A 15869-nucleotide genomic window follows, 5' to 3' on the forward strand; every position below is an offset into this window, starting at 1 on the left:
TTTCTTCAAGCGTATCTACTATAGAATTTAATTGTGGGTTAAAAGTATGATAAAGATGTGGGAAATCATTTCTATGGTAACATTTTTTAGAAACTCCGTGTGAAATATAAGTTTTTTCAGGTTTTTGAAATCCTTCAATAAAACTTATAGTAAAATAAAGATTTTGAGAAAAATCATTTTATATTGATTTTAAGAATTTCGGTGTCATTACAATTAACATTAGTTAAAATTATTAGTTTTTGATCTATTAATTTTGATAATTTAATTATTTCTTCTCTTAAATTTTTTAATTTACTTTTTTTCATTAGGTGACGCTTTTCTTATAAAATGCTATGGTTTTAAGTATTTTATAGTGAAAAGTGTGGCTTAGAATGTATGGTTTAGATCTTGCCACGTAGGCGTCTTTAACAAAAGTTATTTTTGGGATCTTTATCTTAGTAGTGGCCTAATAATATAGTCACAATTTAGGAAATATTATTATTAATAAATACTTCAAGCCCAACTAAAGGGAAAATATATAAGACAAGATCTCAAGGTACATAACTAAAAAGTCAACAACAAAAGTTATATATTGATACATAATCAATTTTATTAAAATATTACATTCATAATTGGTTTGTATTATAACATGACATGTTGATTATCTCAATGGGATGGTAATGGACAAAGTAGGGTAGGATTTGGATTTAACTCTAATTCTATTTGCTGATTGAAAAAATTCCCACTATATTCTACCTGTTTTTAATTTGTGGGTATTCGATCTTATCCACGGGTTACAAAAAAGATGCAGTATTATTATATAACTTAATGATAATTTAAAATAGAACTGATTTTTATGTAAAAAAAAATAACATATTAATCAATTAATGATCTTCTCATAGTAACTAAGGATTTTTTGTATTTAGTGAGAGGTATTTGGTTCACCATCAACTTGAAATATGTTTTTATATAAGTATAAAACATACATATTAGGGTGCGAATTGGTCGGATAGTGTTGAGGCTACTCAACCTGCACAAAAATCCTACTCTACCAGTTACGGATCGGGTTGACAATCATACTCGATCAGATTGGGTCGGTTGGATATCCGCGGATAGGGTGCATGCATGTTGCCACCTCTATTCAACCCGTATATATAAAATTGAAATATCTAATATATCTATTTTAAAAATTGGTTCCGTTAGGTAGACAACGAAAAGTCTGAACAACAAACGTGAATAATGGGCTAAAAAACACTCCATTAAAATTATCTAACAAAAAAATCTCATTTAATAATTCAAAAATTTTAACCATCTATTATACTCTAATTTACCAAAGCACCAGCTTTACCCCCAAATCCTCTATTGTCGCTTGGTTGCCAACTAGCCCTCATCGTCGTCGTCGAGATCCACCTCACCGTCTCTAGTTCATCAACAAGGAACCTCATCGGCGCTTAAGGATAACCATCCACTTAAGGAAAAAAATAATCATCCGCATATTTAGTGAATTGAACATCTAATATATTTTAATTGTGTCTAACTAAACTCATTCAATCAAATAACCATCTACATAAAAATTAAAATAATCATTCACATACCTACTAAAATGACCATCCGACATATTATGGATTGACCACAACAAAGTGAAAATAAGAAAAAGAGGGTCGTGATCAGCAGCACAAACAATAATGCATGCAATCATAAACATGTCATCACTGGAACCAGATTTTCATAATCATTCTCAAGAATAAAGAAGACACAATTGGAATATAGCCGCCCTCCATAAACTTTGTTATTCCATATGAGAAATAAATAGCCTCTATGCAACCGAATACCAATAAAAAAAATAGTTGCTTGCCATATGCTATTCTTTCACTAACTACTATTATCAATGAAACCAACCACGTTGTGATCAGCATATCTCCAATAACTGTAATCTCGTATTTTTGACTTATCTTTTTTGTGGTCTTGAAGGTAGCACACATAATAATGCTTGCAATCATAATAGTAGGGTGGGGCTGCGATGGCGGTGGCTGCGGTGCACGAGAAAAAAACCGCGAAGGTAGATGGTGTTCGGTGGCGCGTGAGGAGGCGCCGCAATGGTGGACGGCATTTGGTGGTGGCTGCGGTGCACGAGGAGAAAGTTGCGATGGTAGATGGCGTTCAACGGCACTGTATCTTGTGATGGTTGAAGCTACGACGCTGTTTCTGTCGTGACGTGATAAAAAGAGAAAACGTAAGTAGGAGAAGAGAAATAATTGAGATGAAATGAGAAGGGGTAAGTATTGTTTTGGTCCCTAACGTTGTGGGTCAGAATTGAAACCGTCCCCAACGTAATTTCCGATTTAGAATCATCCTTAACATTTTTTTTCATATTAAAATCGTCCTTTTAATTTTTTTTGGACAAAAATACCCTTACCACTACTAGCACAATTACTTCCAACACTACCACTACCACCAGTACCAACACCACCACCAGCACCACCACCAACACCAACACCACCACCACCACCACCACCACCACCAACACCAATACCACCACCAACACCAAGAACACCAAACAACAGCAACGACACCAAACCAAGAAGCAGAAATAGAAAACAAGAAAGCAGAAGCAAGAAAGCAGGAAAGCAAGAAAGCAGAAACAATATGCAGAAGCAGAAAGCGATGCAGATGAGGCGGCGAGGCGACGAGGTGGCAAGGTGGAGGCGGCGAGGCGGCGAGGCATATGAGGCGGTGAGGCGACGAGGCGGCGAGGTTGCGAGGCAGCGAGGCATATGAGGCGGCGAGGCGGCGAGGCATATGAGACGGCGGCGGTGGCTCGCGTCTTCTCTCTCCCTCGCGATCCCCAACAGCGACGGCCACGACGACGGCGACGGCGGCTCCAAGCGTCGCCGCCGCCGTCCCCCTCCCCCTCCCCCCTTTCCTCTTCCCCCTCCCCACCTCGCGTCCTTTCTCCTTTCCCCTTTCCCCCACCCCCTCCCCCACGCGTTGTTTTATTTTATTTTTTTAATTTTATAAATTTTTATTAAAGTAAGGGTAGTTTAGGAATAAACTTAAAAATTTTATTAAAAATGACGATTTTAATATGAAAAAAAATGTTAAGAATGATTCTAAATCGAAAATTACGTTAGAGACGGTTTCGATTCTAACCCTTAACTTTAGAGACCAAAACAATACTTACCCCAAATAAAAATATAATGTGATAGAAGAGATTACGTTATCTAATCCTATTAATTTAAATTTAAAAATTAATTTACTTTCTTTTTTTTAAACCATTATTCACGTTATTTAATATTTATATTATCTCCCAATACTTTTCCTTTAAAAATAAGTTATATATATCGTTTTTCTTTCGACGTTACCATCAGGTAGGATAGCTAATAATTATCACAGTTCATAATATGTATATTTTTCCATGAGAGTGAGCATGAAAAACAAATCTAAAAAAAGTCACAATCTAAGGATCACTATTATTATTATTGTAATCCCAGCAACGAGTTCTAATCTCGCCATCATCTCCAACCAAAACACCAATGCTTCCCATCTTGACAATGGCATTCACAAAGCTTCGTCGAAAGCTCTCAGCATCTGTGGCGAACTTGGAGACCAACCCTTTAGTCGAAGAATCCAGAGCCAACTGCTGGTCAATGAAAAGCACCCCTCTCTTGTTAACGATCTCTTCATAGAATTGATTGTCAAATACAAAAGAAGTGTTCTGATCCAAAAACGTCGTAGGGTTGTTATTATTACTACTACTATTCCCACAAAGCCTCACAAGCTTCTCGTTCAGAGAAGGATCCATTGTTGAGTCTCTACCTTCAAGCCTTTTCCTGAAGAAACCACAATGAGCATAACCAATGGTGTGTGCTCCCATAAGGGTTACCATTTCGCCAAGTGTCATGCCCTTTGATGTAAAGATTTGAAGGGCATGTGACACTGTTGAACTTGGTCCTGGAAGGATCTCTGCGTTTGAAGGATTCGAGACAAACCCGTCGCGTCGGCCGGTGGGAACGGCGTACCATGGACCTCCGGTGATGGAGACGGCGTCTCTTGCTGCCAGCGCAATGATGTCTGCACACGAAACTGTTGAAGGGCACACTTTTTCTAGCTTCTTCTTGGCCTTGTCGATGATCTCGAAACCCCTAACGGTTTCGTTAGCTTCTGCATCTTTCTCAGATTCGTTGTCCTCTGTTGGGTCTATTAATATGGAGGCATCGCAACCCTGAAAACGAAATAATCATCCATGAGACCATGTTTATTTACTCTAATTTTAAAGGTGAAAACTGAGATGATAATTTAATTATATTTGTCTAATTATTTAATTATTTTTAACTATTAACTTCACATCAAATTTGCATGTGAGTTTTTACTAATTTTAAAATTAACCAATAAATTAGCTATTTTATATTTTAATATATATTTTTTATAAGTAATTAATTTATTGACTAATTTAGTGATTATTATTGATATATACATAACATAGTTGAATCTCAATGTAAAAAGCTCTATAAAATTATTAAATTAAATTTATAAATCTATGTGTTTAGATATAACTCTGTAGAATTCTTTTAACATGAAGATTAAATTCATATATAATTTGTTTTTTTTAATTATTTATTTATTTAATATAATGAGAAAGATAGAAATAGAAAACAACGCATTGGAGCAGGACGGAGCTAGATGAAATGTTAGTGGAGGTTAAAAATATTTACACAGTAAAATAAGACTAAAATAAAATTTTAAAGGAAGCTAAACTGAAATTTACATATAATTTACATGTAAAAAATTAAAATTAGGGAGGTCGTTTCCCTTCTTTCTCTGTATGTAGCTCCGCATCTGTATTAGAGTGTATCGAACTAAGATTTTTATAATTAACAAAGAACATATTTTTTATTATTTAGTAAATAATGCTTACGGATAAGTAAGAATATCTGAAAATATTAATTAAAAGCAATTTTATAAAATGTTTTTTTTTTATCTTTTGTAACTCAAATATTATCAACTACTTTCTTAATTAAAGTGATAATTTGTAATAATAATAATAATAAAAAAAACAAAATGACATACATGTTTTATAAATTTAATAAGTATTCTATGTAAATGAGAAAATAACATAACGCTCTATATCATTCCATATGCTTTATATATACTTCCGGTAATGTATTTAAAATATAATTCAAAGAAAGAATTAATGATTCATAATTAGTGTATGTATGTATGTGTTTTGTGTCTTACTCGAACGAAACAATCATGAAAGTGCAAGCGAAGCAAGCCTCCGGCGATGGATCTATCAATGTACAAGTAGTTCCTTTGAACAACTTTTCGTACAATGGCTTCTGCTTTTGGGCAGCTTGAACTATAGAAACCAACCCTTAGATCAGCCAATGCCAAGGGAACGATAAAGAACAAGATTACTACAATTATCGTGAACTGCATCTTTTGTATTATAGTAGTAATTCTTGTTTAATGAATGTGTTTGTGTGTCTTTGCTACGAGATCGAGAATTCCAAGCATGTGTATATATAGTGGTCTTTAGGGTGTGGCGTTTGAAAGAAAAAAAAAAGTAAAATATTCAAATTATTATTCCCCTGAAAATAATGTCGTCGTTGACAAAAATCTACAAATCAAATAACAAACATTTGCACAATATTATCAACACTAATTTATCATTGGTTTACACAATACTGACCTACTACATGTGCAACACGGACACACGGTTAACGCAATTGATGAATTGAAAACAATCTCCAGTCTATGTAGGTGACATTTTTTCCACTCAAATATTCTTAATATCTTAATAATATTCTAATTGAAGATAAGTATATATATGGTCTTGTGTAACATAATTATCTAACTTTAATGGGTTTTGTGTGTAACATAATTATTAATTATCCAACTTTAACGACTGGTGGCTTGTCGTGCTTGTCCATTCTGACATTCACATTTTCTAATTTTCAAGAATTGATCAATATTTTCTATTAAATTATATTAGCAACAGTGTATATAATTAATTTAGAAGTAAAAGAAATGGCAATATATTTTACTATTTCCTCTATGATATATAGAATATGGGAATACTTATTTTATTTCATAAAAACATATCTAAATGTGATAAAGGATTAAATAAACTTTTAAGATAAAAAACATTTTATTTCTTTACTAATCTATACTATATTTATGCCAACAAGCTATAACTCAAATGACATAATTTCTCCATATTCATCTAGAGGTCGCGAGTTCAATTCTCACTCTTAACTTTGAAAAAAAAAAATCTATACCATATTTAGACTTACCATTATATATTATTATGTGACACCTTTGTGGCACCTTCAACCACTTTCATTAAGTCTTTTTTTTCCTATTATGCCCTTGTCCAATATTATTATCACAAAATTAAAGCAATATATACAAAGGATAAATATGTAAATTTCGCTTCACACCCATCTACTACTTTGCACACATAAATTGCTAACAAGTAACAAGAGGTAAAACTTAAAAGTAAAAAGCTCACTGTTTCAGACATAAATTCTAGTTGTTACTTCTATAATGTCCCTCGTTCTTCACATTCCTAGTTTGGGTTTGTGTTTATCATAAATATGGGCAAGGAAAAAAGAGATTAACTTATTTGATTAACTGGATTAAAAATGACTAGATTATAACTAAACTATTTATATTAATTTTTACACGAGAATAAAATAACTCTAAGCTAAAATATTTATATCTAAACATAAAGCTTTGACTTACCGAAGTACTAGAAGCAGAAAACCATTTATAGTACTACAAAATTGCGTGAAAAGAAATAGAATGAAACCTTGAATATGAAGGTGTAAATGCATAGAATACTCAACAATTCAATCGGAACGTGCTTTTCAGGCAAGAAGCTACAAAAACATGCCGGTTTTATGCTACAGAAAGGCCAGCAAAGCATTAAAAATGGCCTTCATGAATTGAATAATCCTACAAACAAGGTTGTGAACCTCTCTTCGCATTAAAACTACATATTGACGAATGCAACGACAGTATGCTGTCTAAATCCCTCTCTGGTGCCTCATGCAACCACATGATGCAACTAGCTCTTGGCTCCATCTTGGAATTCCCAGAATCCAATAAATAAGATCGAGTCTTAGATAAAGAACGCACCTCGCTAAATTTGCCACCTGAATAGCTTATAGCCTTGACACTCCTATGTGCTTTGCCTATAGCCTTCAAGCAAATCTTCTGGCCAGTTACATGATGAAATTTGACTGAATCAACTGTTTTTAGGTCACTGGTTCGATAGCTGTGCAGTGACTTTGGCTCCGGTTTTGATCTACTTTTGTTCCAGAATGTAAATGATTGTTGCAGCATGCATGGAACCTGATAAGGCAACAGACAAATTTGATTCAGGAACCTGACTTTGATCAAATCCAAACTTGAATGCAAACAAGTTTTTAGAGACAACAAAAACACTTGAAATTAAGATGACATATAAAAAAAATGTTACTCCATGAACAAGAAGATATGCAGGAAAAATGACAAATACTAGGTTGATTAACTCCATAGTAAATGGCAACGAGACTCATTGAAGTTATTTACATAGCATGAAGAAAAGTAAAATAACCTGTCAACTAAATTGTTGATAAGAAAAATATTTTAGTATGAAACGTCAGATTCAAAGTTATTCAGTGGGACATAATATGTAATAAAGAGAAACATTTGACCCAAGAATACTGGAATATGTTTTAACAAGTTTGATCAAATGTAGCCCTATAGGCCTATACATAGGATATGTTTGGAAAGGCAGTAAGATTGAAACTACTTTGATAATCACTTATTTGTATAATCGTATTTTTATATAGTCAACTAAATGAGAATTAATTTATGTATGCGTATTTTAGCTGATAATTTGTTTTATTTTAATTGTATGAAAATATTTGTTTTTCTATGATAAGATTACTATAAAGGGTATGGAATGATTAATTATACTATATCTTTTATCCTTATGGACAAATTGGTTAAAACATAATAATTCCAAAATAATCGACCTTGCTTATAATCATAATCTTCAAAAAGCTACTTATGCTTTTGATCTATATTTTGAACTTAAATTATTAGTTTTTAATTAAAGTTTATTTTCTAATTATGAAGTTTTTTCTATTTTAAAAAAAGAAAAGTGATTTTGGTAGCTTTCTGAACATGTTCGTTCATTTAGAAAAACATGCATCAAATGCAAGGAATCATAACTCACTGCAGTGATAAGGCTGGCAGAGGCAAATGCAAGTGAAGATGTAGAAAATGGAGATTTCCCATTTTTTCCCTTCTGCCGATCCGTTGTTTGTTCCTGCTCAACAGACCCAAAACTTGCTTGTGCATCATCTTCTTCCTCTTCTTCATCCCCTTCATAGTCCCCTTCCTCTTCCTCCTCTGCAGGAGCTTTCTCGTCTTGTTTGGTTATAGAAGTAGCTTTTTCATCTTGTTTGAATACAGGAGCAGCTTTTTTATCCTGATTGGTTACTGGAGCAGCTTTTTTATCCTGGTTGGCTACTGGAGCAGCTTGTTTTTCTTGTTTGGCTAAAGTTGTAGCTTTTTTATCTTGTTTGGTTACAGAAGTTTTATCTTTTTTCTCGTCTTCATCTTCATCTTCATCTTCATCTTCATCTTCATCTTCATCTTCATCTTCATCTTCGGCCTCATCCTCAATTTTGAACAAATCGTCATCCTCAGCTTCGTCCTCATCTGGTAAGCCCATTTCGGCCTTCTTTTGTGCTTCTTTCTCTCGTAACTTCAACAACTCATCCATCTTCTCCATGGCATCTGCCAGACGCACTTCAGCTTCTATTAGTTCAGCTTCTTCATCAAGTTCCTTCTGTCTCTGTTCAATTTTTTTCTTCTGTTCTTCCGCCCATTTATTTAGCTTGTCAAACCATGGTTTGCATGTATTTCCAATTGCAAGTAAAAGTCGGTCCCACAGGCTCTCCCCCCTGACTTTCTCTGTAACCTTCCCAAAAAACTCATCATAACCAAGGGGTAGGAATTGGGCCTTATCTGGGTCCACATCTTCTCCCTTTTTCAAAGGTGGTTGCCAGAATAGACGAATCCCATGCTCTTCATCCTCAACATAATTGATAAGATGTCCAGTTGGTGTGTGAAGGATAAGAGGAAGCTCAGTATATATAAGCTTTGATGGATCTTCAGGATCAGGCTCTGGCTCCTTGTTGATGAGGATGAATTCAGGAGGCGCATGATACTTTTCTGATTAAAATTTGCACAATGAATTACTACAAGTGATGTGTATTCATTGACAGATGAGAAAATGATATAACTAAATCGTTCAAAACTGAGATAAGAATGTATAAGTACCATTTGCCCACCAGTATTCAAGCTCTGAGGGCATGGGTAACCTAAGAGGAGCTTTATAGAAAGAGTTTAACCACATTTCCCTTTCCTGATCTACTTCTTGCACATATGTTTTCCAGTAATCAGGGACCTGCAACAGGATTATATCCATTTTTTTATTTCCATATATCCAATGAAAATAAGAACTGTACTAGAATGAAACTTTGCCAACAGAATCTTACCTCATAAAATTGGTTAATGAAGCCAGGTGCCATCCAGACATCCTCTTCTTCATAGAAATAGGGATGTTGTGGATCATTATATGGACCTCTCTGTTCTCTAACCACTGCAAAGTATTAAATGATAAGTAACAACAAAAAGGATGACCAGCATGGGGTCAATCTATAGAGGGGAGGGAAAGATAACTTAAGTTCTTGTTACAATATAGCACACAAATTTTCAATGTATAACAAAGAAGAAAGACTTGAAATATTAAATGGGACTGAATGTTGGGCTTTAAAAGGCTGACCATAAGCTCAGTATTAAATCTACGAGAATGTTTTGTTGAATAAGTGGATGCACAACAAAGATAAGTTTAGACTTAAATAGTTTGTTTATAGACAAGGTTTACAATATGAAGCAACAATATCACTTGATCTATGTATTTGATGCCACTTACTTGGAAAAGACTTGGTTTTTGTTGTGTAAGAAAAGGAATAGACTCTACTAAGTACTAACATGCCAAGCACACATGCTAACATCCAAAGGACAGAGAGGTAAACCTCGTCATTTTTAACATTCTATATATAAAATAAAATCCCAGCTGTAGGCCCATATTTAATGAGACAACCATATATTAGGAAACAGAAACTGGTTACTAAACTGGTTGTGGAAAGCCTAAATGGACAAGGTGAAGAATGAAGTTTTACTCCTAAATCTAAAATATCTGACTCGGTAATCAATGGAACTAGCAAATAAACCATCAACAATGAAAACCCATTAAAGAAAAAATAAATACATGAATTTAAGTTTCTCAATAAAATGCAAGATAGTCAAATGGCGTACTTCCATCTGGCTTGTTCACAAACATGCGAGCCTTTGCAGCAGCAACTTCTGCTATACCAGAATGCAGCTGAATTTGACAGAATACATATCATTATCACCATAGCTCCAGAATGTAAAGTTCTTTCAAAGATTAAAAGTTTGTACATGAAAAGAGCATTTAATACCGCTGAAGTTTCGTCATTGCATCCCTCACCTTCACCCACATATTCTCCAAAATAGAATCTACCCTGCACGCACACAAATTATGTGAGTACGAAAGAAATAATTTTTGAACATGGTTCTATATGGTGATAATGCAATCACCCCTTATGTTGAGATGACGGATATCCTCCACCACTGTATATATACTAAGTTGCAAGGTTCAATCAAATAATTCTGATAGTAACGCTCAAAACGGTGTCATGCACAATAAAAGTAAATGCCTCAATAAGTAGGTAGAATGTATGACACTCTACAGGAAGCTAAAGGCTAAAGCACTTCATCTATTGTTTTTTTCAATTATTTCTTCACCTCGTACACCGGCTCCCTCCCCACTTAAAGAATTTCTAAAGTAAAAAGAGGCTTATTGGACTTAATAAATTTAAACATTGGGTTAGTTTGGAAGGACCTACATATGTGATACGCTCATTAACTGAATAAACACCACATCCATGAAATCTACCGTGCTTCCACTGACCAGCATAACGGTACCGACCTTTCTCCCTGTCATCAATATATAAAAAGCTTTCTCAGGTCAGTGTTAATGTGTTATAATGCACCAGACAAAGATATAAAAGAACAATGCAGGGGAGTTGCAATTTCTCATTATCCATGAAGATACGGTAAAGTAACACTTACGGTTTGCTTCCAAATTGCCTAACCCATTCCTGATTCTCATACCATGGGATTTCTAATCTTCCGTCTGCAAGACGGTAACTATCTTCAATATCCATCTCAAGCCATTTTCTGTCCTCCTCAGACATAAAATCCATTTGCAGTATTTTTCCCTGAGCTCGCATCTTTTTTTCAAGCCTGAGAGAATTGATAAAAACAATCCAATTTGATTACAAATAAATGAATGCACGTTCACACTGCAACATACAAGGAAGCATCCTCTGAGTAAGGTACATACTTGGATCCAGGAACAGGTTCTACAACAGGTATATCTACTTCAATTACCCCATGACCCTCCGGGTTGTTTTGGAGCCATTCGCCTTCATACCTAGGAAAGAAAAAATACACTGTGAAAACATTAATCAGGCAACATCAGATGCAAGACACAATGACATATGAAGAAATGATGAGCTTATACATATAAAAGGAAGAGGCAAATGTAAAAGTTGACAGTCAGCAAAGAATCATAGGCCGCAAGGATTCCCAAGACGAACCACAATCCACGGTCATTAATTATTAATTATAATTATAAAGAATTTGATTGCCCAACCACATTTGGATCTTAAATTATAAGCAAACCATGCCTAATACAACACCTAGACTATCCCAGCCTTAAAAGAACAAACATGATAAAAATAAACAAAAATCAAGGATCAAGTAAAAGATACAAACCTGACTAGACCATCTTGAGAGGCAAAAACACCTTTTCCCTGAGCATAGTCATCCCAAACGGTGCCTTCATACCTTCAATTCAATCAACAAAAGAAAAGAATTAGCAGTAGCAAAACAAATTAGAAACAAAGCACTCCGTCCATTTGACAATATCAACGACTTACGAGCTTCCATCCTCGAAAATGTAGCTGACCCACTTCAAGAACTCTTCAATCCTATCCAATTCATGAACAACAGCCTTGGGGCTGTCAATGTCAAAGTGGTTATCAGGAACAACAGGGAAAGGCTTCCGATAGGGAAGATAAAAGGGAGCAATGGGAGGCTTCCCGCCCTCAGCAATCTCATCCTTAACATACTCCCACTCGTCCTTGGTGGCCCAAACGGGGTCCCAACCGGTGCCACCAATGTTGTTGTCCCCATCGGCCCACATTTCTCCAAGATCCTCCTCGGTCCAGTTGAGAGGGTCCTTGGGGAAGTTGAAGGCTTCTTCGTCCTCCAGGAAGAGAGGGTCCTCCTCCTCGTGGATACTCTGCATGACCTTGCTGTCAAGCACCTCGGCGAAGTCGCGGTAGTTGACTTCAGGGTTGTTCTTGTGAGGAGGGAGCGGCTCGTCGCTGCGCCGGAATCTGAAAGCCTTGCGGAAGTCCTGGTCCTGGTCCTCGTCCTGCTCGCCGTCGGAGTAGTCGGAGTAGGAGTAATCGGAGGGATAATCGGAGTCGGAGTTGGAGTCGGAGGAATCGGAGGAGCCATTGGGGCCTCGTTGCTGCTCATCGGGGTTCGGCTCTTGGTTTTGTTCTTTCGCCATTTCGTGAGTGAGTGAGTGAGCGAGTGAATTTGATAAAGATAAGGTAAGTGAGTGAGTGTGATGGCGGGTAGCAGCTAGTGGCGAGTGTCACAAAGCAGAGAAAGATTAGGAGGGTTTCGTTGGTTGGCTTATCAGTTATCACCAATACGACAACATTCAGGCACGTCGTTTCGCTTGTGCCTTCTCCCGTTCCACTCTTCAATAACCAAATAGGAACATGTATTGGAAATACCAACCAAATTTATGGCACAAAGCACCCCGCCTATCAAATTATTTGTGTAAAAACTAAAAACCAACTTGAATATCAAATGTGTTTAGTTTAGTGAATGATACATTGATACTGAATTAGTTGATATCTTTAACTAAATTATTATGAGTAAAATATCGTTTGTGTATTCAATGTTTAGCGTAAGCTCTAAAGTTGTCTCTAATATTTCAATTGTCTTACTTAAGTCTCTAACATTTTAAAATTGACTCAATGTTGTCCTGCCGTTAGGGATCCGTTAATAGAATTGACGGCAGGACAAAATTGAGACGATTTTGAAACGTTAAGGACTTAAATAGGACGAAAACATTGGGGACAAAAATGATACATAACAATAAATTTTAATTTAATTTTATTCTTTAATAATATCAATTTTTTACTATACATAGTATTCAATTATTTTTTAATCACATATAAGTAAATTATACTTAATCCTATTACTTTCGTTTTAAATAAATTAATTTTTTTATAATTTTATTCTTAAAGATTTTTAGTTATTATGAAATGTTTATAGAATGACTAGTATATAAACTTGCAGAAAAGAAAAAAATAATATATATATATATATATAATAAAATATAAATTATACATTTTGCCTCTAATGTATCAAAATTCTTTAAAATTATAAAAAAATAAATTTATTTAAAATAAAAGTAATGTGATTAAGTGTAATTTATTTAGATGTAATTAAAAAATAATTGAATATTATGTAAAGTAAAAAATTAATATTATTGAAAGATAAAACTAAATTAAAAAATTTATTTTTATGTATCGTTTTTGTCCCTAACGTTTTCGTCCTATTTAAGTCCCTAACGTTTAAAAATCGTCTCAATTTTGTCCCGCCGTCAATTATGTTAATGGATCCCTAACGGCAGACAATATTGAGTCAATTTTAAAACATTAGGAACATAAATAGGACGATTGAAACGTTAGAGACAACTTTAAAACTTACCCCAAATGTTGGGAACAAAAACGATACTTTACTCAAATTATTATATAACAACTTTTAATTATCAATTTCAAGACCATAGTATATGAGTTACTATGTTTTAATGTTTTAATTTTTTATTTGATTCTTTTTTATCTTTTCAAAAACCAACCCAACTCTAAGTTAAATTTTAAAATGGTCTCTGAACTTGCACCCAAGCCTCAAAGTGATCTTTAGAGTTAATAATTATTCAAATTCATCCCTAAAATTGTTCTTCAGAACTCATAATAGTCCCTAAAATAATATTTTTGTCCCCGAAATTGTCCTCCAAGACTCATAGTAGTCCCTAAAATAATTTTCGTCCATCATTATTATTAGAAATGACTAAAACGACATCGTTTTATATTTAAAAAAAAAATACACCCCTCCCCTTTCCCCGGTTTCCTTTTTACTTTCCTCTTTCCCAACCCTTTTTCACTTCTCCTTTCCCTTCCTCTTTTACGCTCCCCTTCCCCATTCCCAGTTCCCTTCTCTCTTTCCCTTTCACACTCCCTTTTCCCTTTCCCAACCCTTTCTCAGTTCTCCTTCCCCTTCTCCCACTCCTTTCATGCTTCCATTTCCCTTCCCCATTCCCAGTTTTTCTTTTTCTTTTTTTTCACCAGTCCCTTTTTTCTTCTCCGATCTTTTTTTCCTTTTTTTCCTTCCACGCTCCCCTTCTCTTTTTTCCAATTCATCCCTAATTCTTCTTTTTTTTTTTCTCTCAGAAGAAACAAAATAATAATTTGTTAATTCACAGACAGACAATAGAAAATGGAAAGAATTACAGAAGGCAAACCTCCTGCGAGCGTTACCTCTCTTGTCGCCGTCGCTCCCTGTCGTTAATTTTTTTGGGCCACCGTGGCGCCTCCTCTCGTGCATGTGTTTTTGCTTTTCTCTGCTCCGGCGGCCTGCTTCTTTCTTCTACTCCGCCGATCTGCTCTACCTCTTCTTCTCCCATTTATTCATTTTTTAGTTGCTTATGTTTTAATTTTTGTTGTTGATCGATGTGATGTTGTTACATATTTATTGTTGCCACTGCTATAATTTATAAAAGTTTTTGTTATTTAAATCAAATTATTGGCTTGAGCATAATTATTGGATGTCTACATAAACTAATATAAATTTGATAGTTTAATTATTATTTGTAATGATGATGTTGTTACTGTGAATTTGAAAAACAAGAACAGGGTAAAGAAGAGAATTGGTGAAGGTAGCTGGAGATTATATTTTTTTTTATAAATACAAAATGACTTCGTGTTGGAGATTAGTATTTTTTTTTTTTATTTAAATTATTAAAGTTTGAATTTTACTTTAGAGAATAAAGTGTCATTTATTTTATATGTGGGACCAAAAAAAAAAATTATTCAAGAGAAAGAAATTATATTTTACCCTCTAAAATAAAAATTTAAAATTTAAAAGATCAAAAAAAATTTTTTGGTATAAATACAAAAAGACGTCATTTTGGGTCCTTCCGAAATGTACAGAAATTATTTTAGGAAATTTGAGACTTTAACTCACCTAACTCTATGTTTTAGTTCCTATTCACATAAAACACACAAATATATTTTTATTAACTTTATCCTTCAATCTCATCTTCAAAAAGAGACTAAAGTAATCATTAGAAACTCTATACAACATTTTTTTTCCAGCTATATATTTGAATTTTTTCCGTCGTTCTTAGTGATCTATTCCATTTTGTTGGCTTTGTACAATTTTAAAATATTATATATTTTGTTTAGTATTGTTAATTTTTATAATATAAATTATTGAGTCTCAAATAATTCTAAATAAAAAACTAAGAAAATACAAAAGAATTATAGTCAAAATTGTATTAAATTTCAACATATAAGTCTAATTTTTTCTCAACAAAATTATACTAAAAAAATTATTAAAAAAAATTAAAGAAAAAAAGAAGTGTTTTTAAATAA

At 34.1% G+C, this 15869-nt stretch overlaps 2 protein-coding genes across 3 annotated transcripts; both read right to left on the reverse strand.

Moving 5' to 3' along the window:
• Nucleotides 1-3293: 3293 nt before the first annotated feature.
• On the reverse strand, nt 3294-5483 carry LOC112769096 (peroxidase 44-like). The gene is made up of 2 exons (XM_025813512.3): nt 5215-5483; nt 3294-4201 (listed from the first exon to the last, which is right to left on the reverse strand). The coding sequence occupies exons 1-2, from the start codon at nt 5413-5415 to the stop codon at nt 3437-3439; spliced, it is 966 nt and encodes a 321-aa protein (XP_025669297.1). The 5' UTR covers nt 5416-5483; the 3' UTR covers nt 3294-3436.
• A 1308-nt stretch (nt 5484-6791) lies between these two features.
• On the reverse strand, nt 6792-15140 carry LOC112769409 (protein TIC 100). 2 transcript variants are annotated; one of them, XM_025813929.3, is made up of 12 exons: nt 14754-15140; nt 12069-12905; nt 11905-11976; nt 11471-11560; nt 11197-11370; nt 10971-11061; nt 10524-10586; nt 10360-10426; nt 9537-9640; nt 9319-9445; nt 8207-9210; nt 6792-7335 (listed from the first exon to the last, which is right to left on the reverse strand). In XM_025813929.3, the coding sequence occupies exons 2-12, from the start codon at nt 12707-12709 to the stop codon at nt 6937-6939; spliced, it is 2832 nt and encodes a 943-aa protein (XP_025669714.1). In that variant the 5' UTR covers nt 12710-12905; nt 14754-15140; the 3' UTR covers nt 6792-6936. The 2 variants fall into 2 exon arrangements, with proteins under 2 accessions (XP_025669714.1, XP_072082467.1); XM_072226366.1 differs by having other exon boundaries at nt 12069-12971; nt 14754-14937.
• Between the last annotated feature and the right edge of the window lie 729 nt (nt 15141-15869).

The sequence above is a fragment of the Arachis hypogaea genome, chromosome 18 (genome assembly GCF_003086295.3).
Source record: "Arachis hypogaea cultivar Tifrunner chromosome 18, arahy.Tifrunner.gnm2.J5K5, whole genome shotgun sequence".
Lineage (NCBI taxonomy): Eukaryota > Viridiplantae > Streptophyta > Magnoliopsida > Fabales > Fabaceae > Arachis > Arachis hypogaea.

What these genes read in the sequence shown, in the direction of transcription:
- LOC112769096 (XM_025813512.3), bottom strand. Translation starts at nt 5,415, where the DNA reads ATGCAGTTCACGATAATTGTAGTAATCTTGTTCTTTATCGTTCCCTTG. An exon ending in TTCATGATTGTTTCGTTCGA is followed by an intron (nt 4,202 to 5,214) that starts GTAAGACACAAA and finishes TTTCGTTTTCAG; the next exon opens with GGTTGCGATGCCTCCATATT.
- LOC112769409 (XM_025813929.3), bottom strand. Translation starts at nt 12,709, where the DNA reads ATGGCGAAAGAACAAAACCAAGAGCCGAACCCCGATGAGCAGCAACGA. An exon ending in ATTTTCGAGGATGGAAGCTC is followed by an intron (nt 11,977 to 12,068) that starts GTAAGTCGTTGA and finishes ATTGAATTGAAG; the next exon opens with GTATGAAGGCACCGTTTGGG. An exon ending in GAACCTGTTCCTGGATCCAA is followed by an intron (nt 11,371 to 11,470) that starts GTATGTACCTTA and finishes CAATTCTCTCAG; the next exon opens with GCTTGAAAAAAAGATGCGAG.